At 38.0% G+C, this 16975-nt stretch overlaps 1 protein-coding gene across 1 annotated transcript in view; it reads right to left on the bottom strand.

Moving 5' to 3' along the window:
* The window catches only part of MTO1 (mitochondrial tRNA translation optimization 1), a 26615-nt gene that overhangs the window by 8902 nt on the left and 738 nt on the right, over positions 1-16975 (bottom strand). Inside the window, exons 2-9 of the mRNA XM_006772163.2 lie at positions 13928-14127; positions 13732-13849; positions 6944-7233; positions 4153-4265; positions 3864-4054; positions 3362-3492; positions 2646-2850; positions 2393-2564 (exon numbers count right to left, since the gene is read on the bottom strand). Of these exons, the coding sequence (XP_006772226.1) occupies positions 2393-2564; positions 2646-2850; positions 3362-3492; positions 3864-4054; positions 4153-4265; positions 6944-7233; positions 13732-13849; positions 13928-14122 (1415 nt within the window). The 5' untranslated portion in view covers positions 14123-14127. The remainder of the gene's footprint in view (positions 1-2392; positions 2565-2645; positions 2851-3361; positions 3493-3863; positions 4055-4152; positions 4266-6943; positions 7234-13731; positions 13850-13927; positions 14128-16975) is intronic.

The following is a 16975-nucleotide window of genomic DNA, read 5'->3' as shown; positions in this document are numbered from 1 at the left end:
GGCCGGATCCGGCCCGTTTGAAATGAATAAAACTAAAAAAAAAAAAAAAGACCGTACCCTTTTATATAATGATGTTTACTTTGAATTTATACTAGTTCACACAAACACTCCACCCATGTTTTTGTTCCGACCCTCCAGTCCAGTTTAAGAACCCATTGTGGCCCTTGAGTCAAAAAGTTTGGCCACCTCTGCTCTAGACACTGAGTCAAACCAGTTAGGGCATATGCAGGTTCTTTAATAATTATTGTTACTATAATTAAACATCTGTTTAACAGCCAACATCATACTTAACGGGCAAAAACTAAAAGCATTTCCCTTAAGATGAAGAACAAGACAAGGATGTCTGCTTCCATCACTCTTATTCAACACAGAACTAGAAGTCCTTGCCACAGTGATCAGACAAGAGAAGTAAAAGGCATCCAAATTAGAAAGGAGAAAGTAAAACTGTCATTATTCACAGATGACATGATATCACACATAAAAAACCTTGAAGACTTCACAAAAAAACTACCAGATTTAATAAACCAATTTGGCAAAGTAGCAGGATACAAAATTAACACCCGGAAATTGATAGCATATTTATACACCAATAATGAACCCTCAGAAAAAGAAACTAAAAAAAACAAACAATCCCATTTACCATTGCAACAACAAAAAGATAGCATACTTGGGAATAAACTTGACCAAGGAGGTAAAAGACCTATACGCAGAAAAATTTAGAACAATGAAAAAGGAAATAGAGGAAGACCCAAAAAAGTGGAATCATATACTGTGTTCATAGATTGGAAGAATTAACATCATTAAAATGTCCACAATACCTAGAGCAGCGGTTCCCAACCTGTGGGTCATGACCCCTTTGGGGGGTCGAACGACCCTTTCACAGGGGTCGCCTAAGACCATCGGAAAACACATATATAATTACATATTGTTTTTGTGATTAATCACTATGCTTTAATTACGTTCAATTTGTAACAATGAAATTGGGGGTCACCACAACATGAGGAACTGTATTAAAGGGTTGCGCCATTAGGAAAGTTGAGAACCACTGACCTAGAGCAATCTACAGATTCAATGCAATCCCTATTAAAATATCAATAGCATATTTCACAGCTCTAGAACAAATATTCCAAAAGCTTATATGGAACCAAAAAAGACCCCGAATAGCTACAGCAATCTTGAGAAAGAACAAAGTTGGAGGGATCACAATACCAGATATCAAACTATACTACAAAGCCTCTATAATCAAAAGAGCCTGGTGCTGGCACACGAACAGGTATATAGACAAATGGAACAGACTAGAGATCCTAGAAATTGACCCACGAAAATATGGCCAATTAATATCTGACAAAGAAGGTAAAAGCATACAATGGATTAAATATAGTCTCTTTAATAAATGGTGCTGGGTAAATTGGACAGGTACATAAAAAAAAAAAAAAACTAGACAACCAACTTACACCATACATAAGAATAAACTCAAAATGGATAAAAGACATAAATGTAAGACATGAAACCATAAAAATCCTAGAAGAAAACATACAAAGTCACTAATCATCAGGGAGAGGCAAATTAAAGTGACAATGAGCTATCACCTCATACCTGCCAGAATGGCTACTATCAATAAATCAACAAACAACAAGTGCTGGTGAGGATGTGGAGAAATGGGAACCCTAATACACTGCGGGTGGAAATGCAGACTGGTAAGCCACTGTGGAAATCAGTATAGAGGTTCCTCAAAAAACTAAAAATGGATCTGCCATTTAATCCAGTGATCCCACTTCTGGGAATATATCCTAAGAATCCCAAAACACCATTCAGAAAGAATATATACATCCCAATGTTCATGGAAGCATTATTTACAATAGCTAAGATCTGGAAAACAGCCAAGAGCCCCTCAGTAGGTGAACGGATAAAAAAGCTGTGGTACATTTACACAATGGAATACTACACAGCTGTAAAGAAGGATCTCTTACCCTTTGAGACAACATGGAGGGTCCCAGAGACTATTATGCTAAGTGAAATATGTCAGTCAGAGAAAGACAAATATTACATAATCTCACTTGTAAGTAGAATCTAATGAACAAAATAAACTGACAAACAAATACATCCAGTGACATGGAAGCGGGCAACAGACTGATAATTCTCAGAGGGAAATGGGAGCGGGGAGGAAGAGATGAACCAAAGAACATATATGCATATATACATAACCCATGGTGAAGGCCTTGGGAGGGGGCAAGAGGGAGGGGACAAAAAGGGGATATCTGTAATACTTTCAACAATAAAGATAAATTTTAAAAAAATGAGTAGGGAGTTTTTAATATTTCTCTGAAATGATCTCATTTTTCTGTAAATCCTGTAATTTGTAAGTTCTGTAATTGATATTAAAAGTGCATACCTGAGAGATACAACTTTACCCATACTTATAGAAGCCTCTGGGATTAACTTTTTCCATTTAGAACTTGAAAACTCAATGGATTTCAACACAGAAATGCCTTCTTCTAAAGAAGACTTGATCCAAGAAGCTCTTGCATATCTTTGTTGGGACACACAGCCAGCTTCCTTATACCCTAGAAGAAGGGAGGAGAGAACATAATGAGAGAGGTCTGAGAGAAGAGTAAACCTGGTTGGCAGACTCAGTGAAGAGTTACCTCGGAATGTGAGGCGGCTGTCAGCATTATCGGGGCGCAGTGACAAACGGAACTCTGCTCGGCTGGTAAACATTCGGTATGGTTCGTTAGTGCCCTGTGTGGTGAGGTCATCAATCAGGACTCCTATGTAGCCTTCCGTTCGGCTAACGACAAAAGGAGGCTTGCGTCTGACCCGAAGACTTGCATTGATTCCAGCTATCACACCCTACAAGAGGACTGAAATGTTTAAAAGGCCATTATGAATTGAATAAAGAGCTGCCCTGTTCAGAACACTACCTAGAAAAAAATAGCCTGGGGCAGTAAGAAAGCAAGCACTGCCCAGAATGGATAGACTCGAGGTAGAAAATCTAAACCTTATTCAGAAACAGATTATGGGTAATGTACCACTTTACAACGCTATGATTCATTCAATACATGCCTAAAAACTTTTCTAGCCGTTTCTCGCTTTTAAGTAAAAGGAATATAAATTCCCACTTAATAAGAATAATATATGATCATTTTCAGTAGTTATTTTAAAAGAGTAATAAAGCTGCAAGTGTTTTTGTAAGATTCTATTTTATACAGTAACCATCTCCACATAACCTGAAACAGAAATGTCTTCTATTAGTTATGTGTTGTATCTAAGATCTATATGATTATCGTAACAGACATTAAAAGGAGGAACACTGGTTAAATAGTCCCTTTCTGTTGACATTAACATTTGAACAAACTCTTACTTGAGCTGCAGCTTCCTCATAACCAGTAGTGCCATTTATCTGTCCAGCGAAGAAAAGCCGTTGCACCAAATGAGTCTCGAGAGAAGGAGTGATCTGACGGGGGTCTAAGTAATCATACTGAACACCATAGCCTGACCAAAGAATAAATGGTACAAAGTAAGTAAAAACAGTTGGATTTGTCTCAAGGTAGAGATGCAAAGATTATCATTAAATGCTCTTCAAAAATGGACACAGACACTGAGGGCGGGGGATGAAGGAGGGCAAGTGCCAGAGGGTAGAAGAGGCCAGGGGGGTCAATGGGGGGAAAAGGAGACATAAAGTATTACTATTTGTAATACTTTAAACAATAAAAGAAAAAAATGAAGACTATTTTAAATGTCAAGTTGTTGGGCTTAGCCTTCTGAGGCTCTAAGCAGCCTGGACTGCAGTTACCATCTCCTCACTATCTGCTAAGCTAAGGCGATGCTGAGCTCCTACTGAAGGGCGCGGTGATTCTCTTTACCTGGCTGGATCATTTTAGCTTTCTCCAACCCTCTGATGCATGTGATCATTTTCTCCTGTAATTCAGCTGGTAGCGTCACAGATAACCCTTGGGGGTAGATGAGGTCAGAATCTATTCCTTCAGGTTCCAACCAAACCTGATGTGTACGGTTTGGAAAACGCAGAACCTTTGATTCAATGGAAGGACAGTATCTAGAACAGGGCATTGAAATAAAAAAAATTTAATGAAACAAACGAAAGAGGCTGGCATCATTTCTTAAAGTAATTGAGCAGTGGCACTTTTTCCTTACCGGGGTCCTTTTGTAGTTTCCTTAATGTGACTATTAAGGTGCAGGTTCTCAAGGATAATCTCATCCACTCTAGGGTTGGTGTGAGTCAAGTAACACAGCAGCTGATCTTCTGGCTAAAACACATGAATTAGTTATAGCACTTTTGCCTCTCTACTAGTTTGCTTCTTATTCAAATAGACTGCACACATAATAGTGGGTGATGTTAAGAAATGATGTTTTGCTGGATGTGATAATGATATCATGGTTAATTTTTATAACATTTTTATCTGTTAAAGACATATAACTGAGTATTTATAAGTGAAATGATGAGATATTTGAGACTGTTGCTTAAAATCAGCAAGAAGAAAGTGTTAAGGGAAGATAAAACAAGAATGCCAAAAAAAGTTATTTGTGGAAGCTGGGTGATGGACACAAAGATTCATTATACTATTTCTTCTATTCTCTATAAACTTAAATTTTATAATACAAGTTTTAAAATACACATACCAAGAAAGTATCACAATTTATATTTTCCCAAAGCAAAAATATAAAAATGAGTTTTCAAAAAAAACACACAACAATATTTGAAGCCACTCATTAGGATAACACAAGAAACTAGGACCATCAATTATTAGTCCTCAATTCTAAAAACACAACATACTATTTTTTTTTAAATTCAAAAGACAAGGCAAAAGTAACCTGTCACTATTGTGAAAAACTGAAGAATTATTTCAGATGAAAGAGAAATGATGGCCCTAGCCAGTTTGGCTCAGTGGATAGAGTGTCAGCCTGCGGACTGAAGGGTCCCAGGTTCAATTCTGGCCAAAGCACATGCCCAGGTTGTGGGCTTGATCCCCAGTGGGGGGCATACAAGAGGGAGCCAATCAATGATTCTCTCTCATCATTGATGTTGCTATCTCTCTCTTCCACTCCCTTCCTCTCTGAAATCATAAAAGAAATATATTAAAAAAAAAGAGAGAGAAATGATGTCTAAATATATGATCCTAGATTGGAAAAAAAAATGGTTGCTATATTATAGGACAATATTGGGATGATCAGTAAAATCTGACTATGGACATTATATTATAATTCATGCACAGGTGGGGTCTGACCAGGACGATCAGGCTGGCCAGCCAGGGAGAGGGGCCACAGGCAGGTGGCCGGCTGGCCCTGCCCTCTGGTCGAACTCCCAGTTGAACTCCTGGCCGAACTCCAGGCTGAGGGGAAAATTTGCATATTACCCTTTTATTATATAGGATAACACTATTGAATCAATGTTAAATTCCCCAAATTTCATCACTGAATTGAAGTTCTATAAGAGAATGTTTTTGTGTTTAGTTGAGATACAGTATTTAGGGGTGAAGGATCATGATCTTTGGAATTTGCTCGCAAATGTATCAAACAAAAAAGAAGAGTCAGGATGACACACACACACACAGAGTGGCCAGATTATTATGACCACCTGACGTTTGTAGGCAAATTAGCCGTACACTGCATCGTCTGGGATATGGAAGCTGAAGGCCTGTTCAAACACCTTTGCTGTCTGCAGTTACCAAGATAAAACGTCTCCAATTCGCACAGGAACACAAGGATCGGACAGTTGAGCATTGGAAAAAAGTCATGTGGTCCAATAAATCATGTTAGTTTGATGACCACTGCATCAAATCTCACAGAAGTGAACAGTGCTATTCATTAGGCATGGTGTCAGATTCCTCGCATCACCTTGCAACATCTCGTGGAGTCAATGCCAAGAAGAATCGCCGCAGTATTGAAGGCAAAAGGTAGCCTAACAAAGTACTAATGGGGTGGTCATAATCTGGCCACTCATCATAATATATATACCCCACATTCAAAGGCTGTTAAATCGTATTGTTTACCCATATCTTCAGAAAAAAAATCACTTCTAATGTCGTGGTAAACAACCGGCTTCCCTATTTATAATGGTCTGGCCCTCTAGCAACTTCAGCACGAAATTATAGCTAATTTGCCTACAAACGTCAGGTGTCCATAATAATCTGGACACACACACACACATATACATATATATATATACACACACACATACACACATATAGATATGTATCTAGAGAGAGAAATATGGTAAATTATTAACAATGGGTGAATTTCAATTGTTTATAGGAGATTGTTTTAGTTGCCTTGCAACTTTTCTGTAGGTCTGAGATTGTTTCAAAACGTTTAAATAGGCAACGTTATTGAAGTAATGAAACTTAAGAACATACGGAGAAATGACCCAATCAGCCAAATTAATCCTTTTAAAGATCTTTTTTTTATGCACTAAGTAATAGTGATGTAAAGTGCATTGCTACTCAAAGAAAGAGAGATCACAAAAGAAAGAGAGAGAGAGAGAGAGGGAGGGAGGCAGGAAGGTATGTTAGGCTATACAGACAGACATCGGGCTACGTCGGACTCCACATACGTCGTGTCGTTTTGTGGTTACATCGCCATCTCCCATTTATTAACAAAAAAAAAAAGTTCCATCATTCCCATGTATGTACATATGTGCTTTATGTTTTTTATTATTTATTTACCACAAGTAAAGGTCAGGAATTGTTATTTCTTTTAATTTTTTTTTTACTGTTTCACTTCATTACTGCTGTGTATGTGCTCCATGTGAGTGCCGTAGGTGCTTATGTAGGTGGGTTCCGACTTACAGCGAAAATCGCTTTACGTTGCACCATAGGAACCACAGAAACCATAGGAATGGATCTCCGACATAACCCGAGGACCTACTGTATCCTTCTGTGAATGGCCAATATTTAGCTGTAAAGCCAGATTTTCATAATTATCTTACCTTAATCCACACTGTTTCATTAATAAAGCTGAATGGTATGGATGGATTATCTGGTGTCTGCTTGTTTAGAATACTGAAATTAATGGACTCTTTGGCAATTCGGGGTGGAGTCCCAGTCTTCAATCTTCCCACCACAAACCCCAACTTCTCTAGAGTCTGAGCCAACCCAATGGAAGGCTGGTCTCCTAAGCGTCCTGCCGGATGCATCTCCAATCCAATTACAATCATGCCTCTCAGAAATGTCCCAGCAGTCAGAACCACGCTGTCTGCATATACTTTGCTTCCATCCACTAAAGGACAGGAAAGACAGTAAAAATCATGTTCTAATTGTACTATGGATCAAATTGAAATCTGACTACTTTACATTAGTACAGAAAAACTTTCTCTTTAGAAACCTGAGAAATAATTTCAAATGAGTAAGAAGGATACATGTTATCAATCTCTAGAATCCAAGAAAGTTGGGAGGGAGAACATAATGTACTATCATCTATTCATATGTTCCTAAAATTATACCAGCACAGAAAAAGATTAAATCAATTGATTTTAAAAATTAATTAATGTAAGACTTCTGGTTGCCAGTAAATCTGATAGACTACCTCATATAATTCCTTCCTCCTGAAACTTCAAGAAAATGAAATAAAGGGGCAAAGGGGGTATAAAACCACAAGGACAATGAATGGGAGAGAGCTTGCCAAAAGATGAGACATTTAAAAATATTTTTAGAAGATAAAGTGGTTGGAAAAGTGATTAATGATCTAGCAAATGGGAGAAGACTATAAATCAAGAATCTGAAGAGAATACACCAATGGGGATGAACTAATCAGCCCTACAAAGCCCAGAAATGGGAAACTGAGGAATGTAGGAATGAAGCTTGGGGCTGAAATTAAGAGAAATAGTTGAAATCTACACATAAAGGTTATATCTGCAGACAATTCCTTACAGGAAAATTTAGGTTTATTTTTTGGGTAATGGGGAGTTACTGTTTAATGGAAACAGTTTCAATTTAGGATGATGAGAAAGTTCAGAAAGTTCGGGAAATGGATAGTGGTGACAGTTGTACAATACAGTGGATGGACTTAACGGCACTGAATTGTACACTTAAAAATGGCTAAAATGTCCCTTGCCGGTTTGGCTCAGTGGATAGAGCGTCAGCCTGTGGACTCAAGGGTCTCAGGTTTGATTCCGGTCAAGGGCATGTACCTTGGTTGCCGGCACATCCCCAGTAGGGAGTGTGCAGGAGGCAGCTGATCAATGTTTCTCTCTCGTTGATGTTTCTAACTCTATCCCTCTCCCTTTCGCTCTGTAAAAAATCAATAAAATATATTAAAAAATAAAATAAAATAAAAATGGCTAAAATGCCCAGCTGGAGTGAATCAATTGGTTGAGCATTGTCCTGTGCATCAAAAAGTTCCTGGTTCAATTCCCGGACAGGGCACATACACCTAGGTTGTGGGTTCAATCCCTGGTTGGGGCACATATGGGAGGCAACCGATTAATATTTCTCTCTCATATTGATGTCTTTCTCCACCTCCCCACCCCTACTTCCCTCTCTTTAAGCATGTCCTTAGGTGAGGATTTTTTGTAAAAAGGCAGGTCCGGCCAGTGTAGCTCAGTGGTTGATTGTCAACCCAGGAACCAACAATAGGTTGCAGGCTTGATCCCCAGGAGGGGGATGTGCAAGAGGCAGACAATCAATGATGTTCCTCTCTCATCGATGTTTCTATCTCTCTATCCCATTCCCTTCCTCTCTTTCTAAAAATCAATAAAAACATATTTTTTTAAAAGCCAAAGTTTATGTTATGGTTACTTCCCCATTTTGCTGGACTATATCTTCCAGTAGCTTCTTAAGAAAAGATGCATGGGAAATAGATTGTGTGAGTCCTTGTATATCTATAAATGTATTATTCTCCCCTTAGACGTGACTCTTAATTTGGCCGAGAATAGAATTCTAGTTTAAATCTTTTTTTCCCTGAGAATTTTGACAGTCTTGCTCCATTTTCTAGCTTCCAGTTTTGCTGTGAAGATCAGTGCATATTTATTTAATTTTTTTTGTATATGACTTTCTCCCCCATTTCTGAAAGCTTCTAGGATCTTATATGTGTCTCTGGTGTTCTGAAATTTTAAAATGATGTCCTCAGTGTGGTCTTGGTTCATTCATTATGTACTAGGTGTTCTCCTAAAAGTAGAAATCTGTGTTACAGATTACAAAACAAGTTATATTATTAAGCCTATAAAGTAGACAGGGTAAAACATAGCATTTAAAGATATGAAATTAAGTAATAAAAACATAAATAAAGGTATAAGGTCTATACTAATAAAAACAATATAATCATTAAATTTGAAGAGGATAGGAGGCAGAAGAGAGAAAAGGAAAATAAAATTAACTATTCATAGTGGAAAGTCAACAAACACTGACAGAAGAAAAAGATTTAGTATATAAAAATCATAATTAAATAATCACCAGAACAAAAATACAAGCTTCTAAAAAAGAAACATAGTTCCTAGATACAAAGCAAACACAGACTAAGTGTTTAAAAGAAAGTACAGAACAGTGTATATAATATGCTGTTATGTGAAACACACACACACACACACACACGAAGATACATGTATATTCACAGGTAGAAAGACAACCCAAGACACTAGGAATGCTCCTAAAGAAGAAAACTGATTGGCTGGGGGACAGATGAGAGAGAGACCACCTTTTCACATTATGTTCTTATGTCCCCTTTAAACTGTTTTCTATATATATATATTCCCCATTTTAAAAAATTAATAAATCTATAATTTTATACTAGGGAAATTAAGTGAAGATTTGTATTTTAAATATATTTTTATGGATTTCAGAGAGGAAGGGAGAGGGAGAGAGAGAGAGAAACATCAATGATGAGAGAGAATCACTGATCAATGCCTCCTGCATGCCCCCTACTAGGGACTGAGCCCGAAACCGGGCATGTGCCCTGACCAGGTATTGGCACTGTGACCTCCTGGTTCATAGTCTAATACTCAACAACTGAGCCACACCAGCCAGTCTCAAGATCTGTATTGTAAATGTTGAGATTCTCCAGCACAGCTCCTCTCATCATTTTAAAAAATATATCTTTATTGATTTCAGAGAAGGGAGAGGGAGAGATAGAAACATCAATGATGAGAGAGAATCAATGATCACCTGCCTCCTGCACACCCTCAACTAGGGATCGAGCCCGCAACCCAGGCATGTGCCCTTGACCAGAATCGAACCTGAGACCCTTCAGTCGGCAGGCTGACACTCTATCCACTGAGCCAAACTGGCCAGAGCACATCATTTTTTAAAACTGATTTTTAGAGAGAGGGGAAGGGAGAGGGAGAGGGAAAAAAAGGAGGGAGGGAAGGAGGGAGGGAGGGAGAGAAAGAGAGAGAGAGAGCGAGAGAGAGAGAGATACATCAATGTGAGAGCAAAACATCAATTGGTTGCCTCCTGTATGCTCCCTGGGACCTGCAACCAAGGCATGTGCCCTGACTGGGACTCGAACTAGCAACCTTTGGTGTACATAAATGAAAACATAAATTTAAAAAATTAATTACAAAGATTTGGAAAATAAAGTTAAGGAAATCTCCTAAGAAAGTACGACAAAATGTACAAATAGAAAAAAACCTAGAAGACCAATCCAGGAAAGGATAGGAGTTACAAGAAGAGAGCATGGAGAAATAATAGAAGAAAATACCTCAGATATCAAGGACACAGATTTCTAGTTTCAGGAGAACACCTAGTACATAATGAATGAACCAAGACCACACTGAGGACATCATTTTAAAATTTCAGAACACCAGAGACACATACAAAATCCTAGCTTTTTGAAGGGGGGGGGGGAGGAGTCTATATACAAAAATATTTAAGTAAATATGCACTGATCTTCACAGCAAAACTGAAGCTAGAAAATGGAGCAAGACTGTCAAAAAAAGATTTAAACTAGAATTCTATTCTCGGCCAAATTAAGAGTCAAGTCTAAGGGGAGAATAATACATTTATAGATATACAAGGACTCACACAATCTATTTCCCATGCATCTTTTCTTAGGAAGCTACTGGAAGATATAATCCAGCAAAATGGGGAAGTAAAAAGGAGACAGACTGAAGTTCCAGTAAATAAGGATGATGTAACACAGCAGAGTAGTAAAAGGAAGTTTCAAAAGGACATCTGTGGCCCTAGCCAGTTAGGATAGAGCATTGCCCTGCGGACTGAAGGGTCCTGGATTCGATTCTGGTCAAGGGTACATGCTGGAGTTGTGGGCTTGATCCCCAGTAGTGGGTGTGCAGACAGCAGCTGATCAATGATTCTCTCTCATCATTGATGTTTCTATCTCCCTCCCTCTCTCTTTTCTGAAATCAATAAAAATACATTAAAAAGAAAAAAAGCACATCTGTGGTCCTGGCTGATGTGGCTCAGCAGCTAGGGCATTGGCCCTGCACGGAAGGGTCTCGGGTTTGATTCCCAGTTAGGGGCATGTGCCTGGGTCCCTGCCCACTCCACTCTAAAAATCAATGGAAAAAACATCCTTGGGTGAGGATTAACAACAACAAAAATGACATCTGTGCAGAGGCCTAGAGAGCAATTGTCCTGATTATAGCAGTAAATTGTGGGGGATTCGGAAGTTGATATTTTTGGAAGGGAAGCATTACAGAAAACAACAGAATTGATAAATTATTTGAGCACTGAGTGGTTTTTTTAAAAAATATATTTTATTAACTTTTTACAGAGAGAAAGGGAAAGGGATAGAGTTAGAAACATCAATGAGAGAGAAACATCGATCAGCTGCCTCCTGCACACCCCCTACTGGGGATGTGCCGCCAACCAAGGTATATGCCCCTTGACTGGAATCGAGCCTGGGACCCCTCAGTCCGCAGGCTGACGCTCTATCCACTGAGCCAAACCAGTCACGGCATGAGTTTTTTTCTGATGAAAAAGTTGAACAGGTCAGGTACACAGGTAAAATAAGTAAATAAAAAATAAAGCAATTATTAACCCAAGGCAAAAAAAAGAGGTATATAACATAATACACTACTTGAATCTGTAGTGAACAATATTCAAATAATCATAATAACATAAATATTATCAACCAAAATTTATGGTATAATTATATTGGAAGGCTAGAAGGAAGGAAAGCAGGAGATTAAAGAGAGCTACCAGACAGCCAGATGGCCTGGAGGTCAAATCCCCCTAGTATTAACTACAACAATCAAGGCTTAACTACAAGACTGCGCACAAAGACCACTAGGGGGTGCACCAAGAAAGCATAAAACATGCGGAGACAAAGAAACAGGACAAAACTGTCAATGGAGGATATTGAGTTCAGAACCACACTTTTAAGGTCTCTCAAGAACTGTCTAGAAGCCGCCGATAAACTTAATGAGATCCTCGAGAAATCTAATGAGACCCTCGATGTTGTGATAAAGAACCAACTAGAAATTAAGCATACACCGACTGAAATTGGTGGGCCTTGTGCAGGTAGAATTAGAAAGACCTAGTTCCTGACCTACGGGTATTTAATCTAGATGGAAAATGTGGATTAGGTATACTGTATAATTAGTATATTGATAAGGAAGATAGCCAGCAAATGTGTAAATTGGTTAAATATTGATAATATGGTCTGGCTGCACAATATGGAAATCAATGTGAATATTATCAATGAGAGCCACCTAGTTCTGATAGGAATAGGACAATATTGGAACCATATCCCTAGCCAATTTGGCTCAGTGGATAGAGTGTCGGCCTGAGGACTGAAGGTTCCCAGGTTCGAATCTGGTCAAGGACACATACCAGGGTTGTGGGTTTGATCCCCAGTAGGGGGTATGCAGGAGGCAGCCAATCAATGATTCACTCTCATCATTGATGCTTCTCTCTCTTCCTTTTTGAAATGAATAAAAATATATTTAAAAATATAAAAATAGAGTTACCATAAAAAAGTTAATAGATAATGTTTAAGACTGATAATTTAGGGGGTAAAAATATAAGCTTATTTTTGAGAAATATGTTAAGTATAGATCAGAAGTGACAGTTAAAAAAACTGAACTATTAGGTTTATAGAGGGGATATAGAAAATAAACATGTATCTATACACATTTTTCTAAGTACATTCTTTTAAAAATATATATACTTTATTAATTTTTTACAGAGAGGAAGGGAGATGGATAGAAAGTTAAAAACATTGATGAGAGAGAAACATCAATGAGTTGCCTCCTGCACACATCCTACTGGGGATGTGCCCACAACCAAGGCACATGCCCTTGACCGGAATCGAACCCGGGACCTTTCAGTCCACAGGCCAACGCTCTATCCACTGAGCCAAATTTTTAAATTCTACTTGATTTTTAGGGCTATCCACATTTTTGGGGCTATCCACATTTTTAAATTCTACTTGATTTTTATAAAAGGTAGGTGCATGTGCTATTTTGATTAAAAAATTAATACATAACCCTTTTAAATATAAGACATGTAATAATCTTACAAATATAAGCTTTAAAGATTTAAGGTCAGAACTAGGAAAAATAAAAAGTACAACAGAAAAACCAAGAGAAAAAAGACACAATTATTCAGGCTAAAGTCCTACACGTGGTATAGATGAGCCCATAATTTGACTAAGCTTCACAAATGCCAAAATGAAAGAATTATGATCTTTTTATACAGTTTTCCTCATTCATGAAAACACAACAATTTCCTAGAATAAGTAAAACATCCTCATACTCTGCTCTGAAATAAACTGCTTACACGGAGCCTGATACTGTTATTATTATCTATAACTAGTACATACCCAAAACAACACCACTGACACGGCATTTCCCAGTGTGCTCAGGTTCTGGTTCTGTAAGTATAAGATCTTCTACAGCTCCCTCCTGAACCGTAAGCAGTGGTGTATTTAGGATTTCTTTCTGTCAAAATAGAGTGCAAGTTGAAACAACAGTTAAATGATCACTACAATCTCTCCTGTTTTTGTGCCTGATTCTTACCTGCATGTTCTGTTTGTAGAGTTTCCTATCAATTTGAGCTCTCAGACCCCAAACAGCTGGTCCCTTACGCCGGTTTAATACTTTGTAATGTACACCAGACTGGTCACAGATTCGGGAACACAGGCCATCTAAAGCATCCACTTCCCTCATTAAATGCCCCTTTCCGATACCACCAAAGGAAGGATTACAGGACATCTGACCTAAAGAAAATAGACAAAATAAATATATGAGCACCTTGCAATAGTGAGTGCAATAGAAAATTGTACAAGTGGCTAGACTCAGCTCATGTGATAAAAAATAAGAGACTTGAAACAAACACTAAAAAGAAAATTCCAAAGTCCCAATAGGGTATAATTCAGGGCATTCTGGAAGACAAACCCTTGCCTGTAGTTTCCTTTCAATCTTTTCCTTGATGCATATTTTATTTCATTAGGTTGCCTTTTCCTTTAAAATGTGGTTTTTGAAATCTTTATCTCATGAAACCTTTCCAAATCAAGAATACTTTAAAGAAGTACCTTGGCACTGGTTCACTGCTCTAATCAATTATATCTTCTTCTTTTTTAAAAAAATATATTTTATTGATTTTTTACAGAGAGGAAGGGAGAGAGACAGAGAGCTAGAAACATCGATGAGAGAGAAACATCGACCAGCTGCCTCCTGCACACTCCCCACTGGGGATGTGCCTGCAACCCAGGTACATGCCCTTGACCGGAATCGATCCTGGGACCTTTCAGTCCGCAAGCCGACGCTCCATCCACCAAGCCAAACCGGTTTTGGCCAATTATATCTTCTATAAATGCCATCTCTGTTTTCTTTTTTGCTTATTTTGCAGAAATAATTAAGTTATAAGTTTCTTCAAAGTAAAAACCATATTTTATATCTTTTCTTTAAAATTCCCTAGTCTTATTTGGAGGTCTGGATACTGCTACTCATCAAAATGATTTACCTTTATTTTTTAATGGATTTGAGAGAGAGAGGAAGGGAGCGAGAGAAAAGAGAAACAGAGAGAAAGAAACATCAATTTGTTGTTCCACCTATTTATGCACTCATTGGTTGATTCTTGTATGTGCCCTGACTGGGGATCAAACACAACCCTGGTATATGGGGGACGAAGCTCTAACCAACTGAGCAACTGGGCCAGGGATAATGATGTAGCTTTTTTTAAAAAAAATATGTTTCTTTATTGATTTCAGAGAGAAAGGGAGAAGAAGGGAGAGAGAGAAACATCAATGATGAGAATCTTTGATTGGCTGCCTCCAGCAGGTCCACTACTGGGGATTGAGCCCGCAACCCAGGCATGTGCCCTTGGCCGGAATCGAACCTGGGACCCTTCAGTCCGCAGGCCAGCGCTCTATCCACTGAGCCAAACCGGTTAGGGCTCCACTACTTTCTTATAGCCCTAAACTAGAGAACTTCTAGGCACTTTATTGAATTAGTGTAACTACATTATAAATCTATTTATAAAATTTACACTTGTGAAAGTCAAATGCAAAGAAATCCTCATCTTTTTAAATTGCTGAAAACTTTTTCTCAAAGAAATGTATGTCTACAAGGAGCTTCTCTCCTTATAGGTATAAAAGTGGAACATGTCACTCTCTTTTGCTTAGACCTCAAAATTTTTCTCAACAGAGAACTCCAGGAAGCCAACATTCATTCTCAATCATTTGGAGTTGGAATAAGATCTATTGATAATCTGTGCTCTTAAATACAGGCTACTAACATCCCAAGTGTGGCACCAGTACCTGGGGTGGGCAGTGCTAGTAGAAATGTACAAATCAGTAAATTTTTCACTCCACTAAAAAATTTAAGTCAGCTATGTAGAAAAGCTCATAGTAAAACAACAGTTAACAACTGACCACTTAATATGAGCCAGCCATTATCCCAGGTGAGTTGCATGTATTTTTCTAACTTAAACTTTGTGACTTAAACTTGAAGTTGATACTATTACTTCTATTTCATGGAGAAAGAAAGTGAGGCTTAAACTGTCCCTTGCCAAGGTCACCTAGATAATACACAGTAGAGTCTAGAATAAAATTCAGAAAGTCTAACCGCCTCTTAAGGAACAACATTCTCCATGAAATGTATAGGTGATACAGCATAGAATAGACAGGCTCAGAAGGCTAGTCTTTTATGGTGAAAGGCAAAATATAACTTTGCCAAAAAACATTATTTTCCAGGTGAGTGTGAAAATAGAAGACTTTCTTTCCACCTCTGACTTCACCATTGGCAAATGGTATGACTGAATCACAGCAGGACAAATCTTGCAGGTCAATCTACTAAGCCAAAGCTATCTTTATGAGGTCACACAGAAATATCTAATACTCCACTATAGCGAATTACCTTAGGAAATAAAACCTTGATTTTAAGATAGAATTGTTATTCACTAAGGTCACCTGTAAGAGTTATTAAAGTACCTCTGAAATATATTTACTTTTAAAACTTATATTTTGTTGAGAATAAGAATGAGTTCTGGTAGGAATCCCTTTATCCCTGACAGAACTACATAATATACTATATAATGATCACTTTAGTTCAATAATACTTTTTTGTTCATTAGATTTTTGTTATTATTATTGAAAGGTAGTACTATAAGCAATATTGTACAATAAGCTAAGAGTAATTTTTTTTGGAAATCATATCGTTCCTCTCCAAACGAATCACTGTTAAACAGCGTATATTTCTCCACAGTTATTACCTGGATGGCAATTTTAAAAACGTATTTCAGTATACAAATATGTGATTTATTCACAACTTTTACAAAGCGCAGTTAATATTTTAATTGATCCTTCACTCCTAAGTAAAATTCAGGAGGAAAGACATAGGCATGTATAACTTACAAGATACTGTTTTGGCTAGCATCTATCATGATGCAAGAGAGCGATCTAGTGCCCTACCTGGTTTGGCTCCGTGGATAGAGCATCGGCCTGGGGACTGAAGGGTCCCAGGTTCCATTCTGGTCAAGGGCACATGGTTGGGTTGGGGGCTTGATCCCCAGTAGGGGGCGTGCAGGAGGCAGCCAGTCAATGATTATCTCATCACTGTTTCTAA

This window comes from Myotis davidii, unplaced genomic scaffold, assembly GCF_000327345.1.
Source record: "Myotis davidii unplaced genomic scaffold, ASM32734v1 scaffold104, whole genome shotgun sequence".
NCBI lineage: Eukaryota > Metazoa > Chordata > Mammalia > Chiroptera > Vespertilionidae > Myotis > Myotis davidii.
This window is presented reverse-complemented; position numbering and strand designations above follow the sequence as displayed.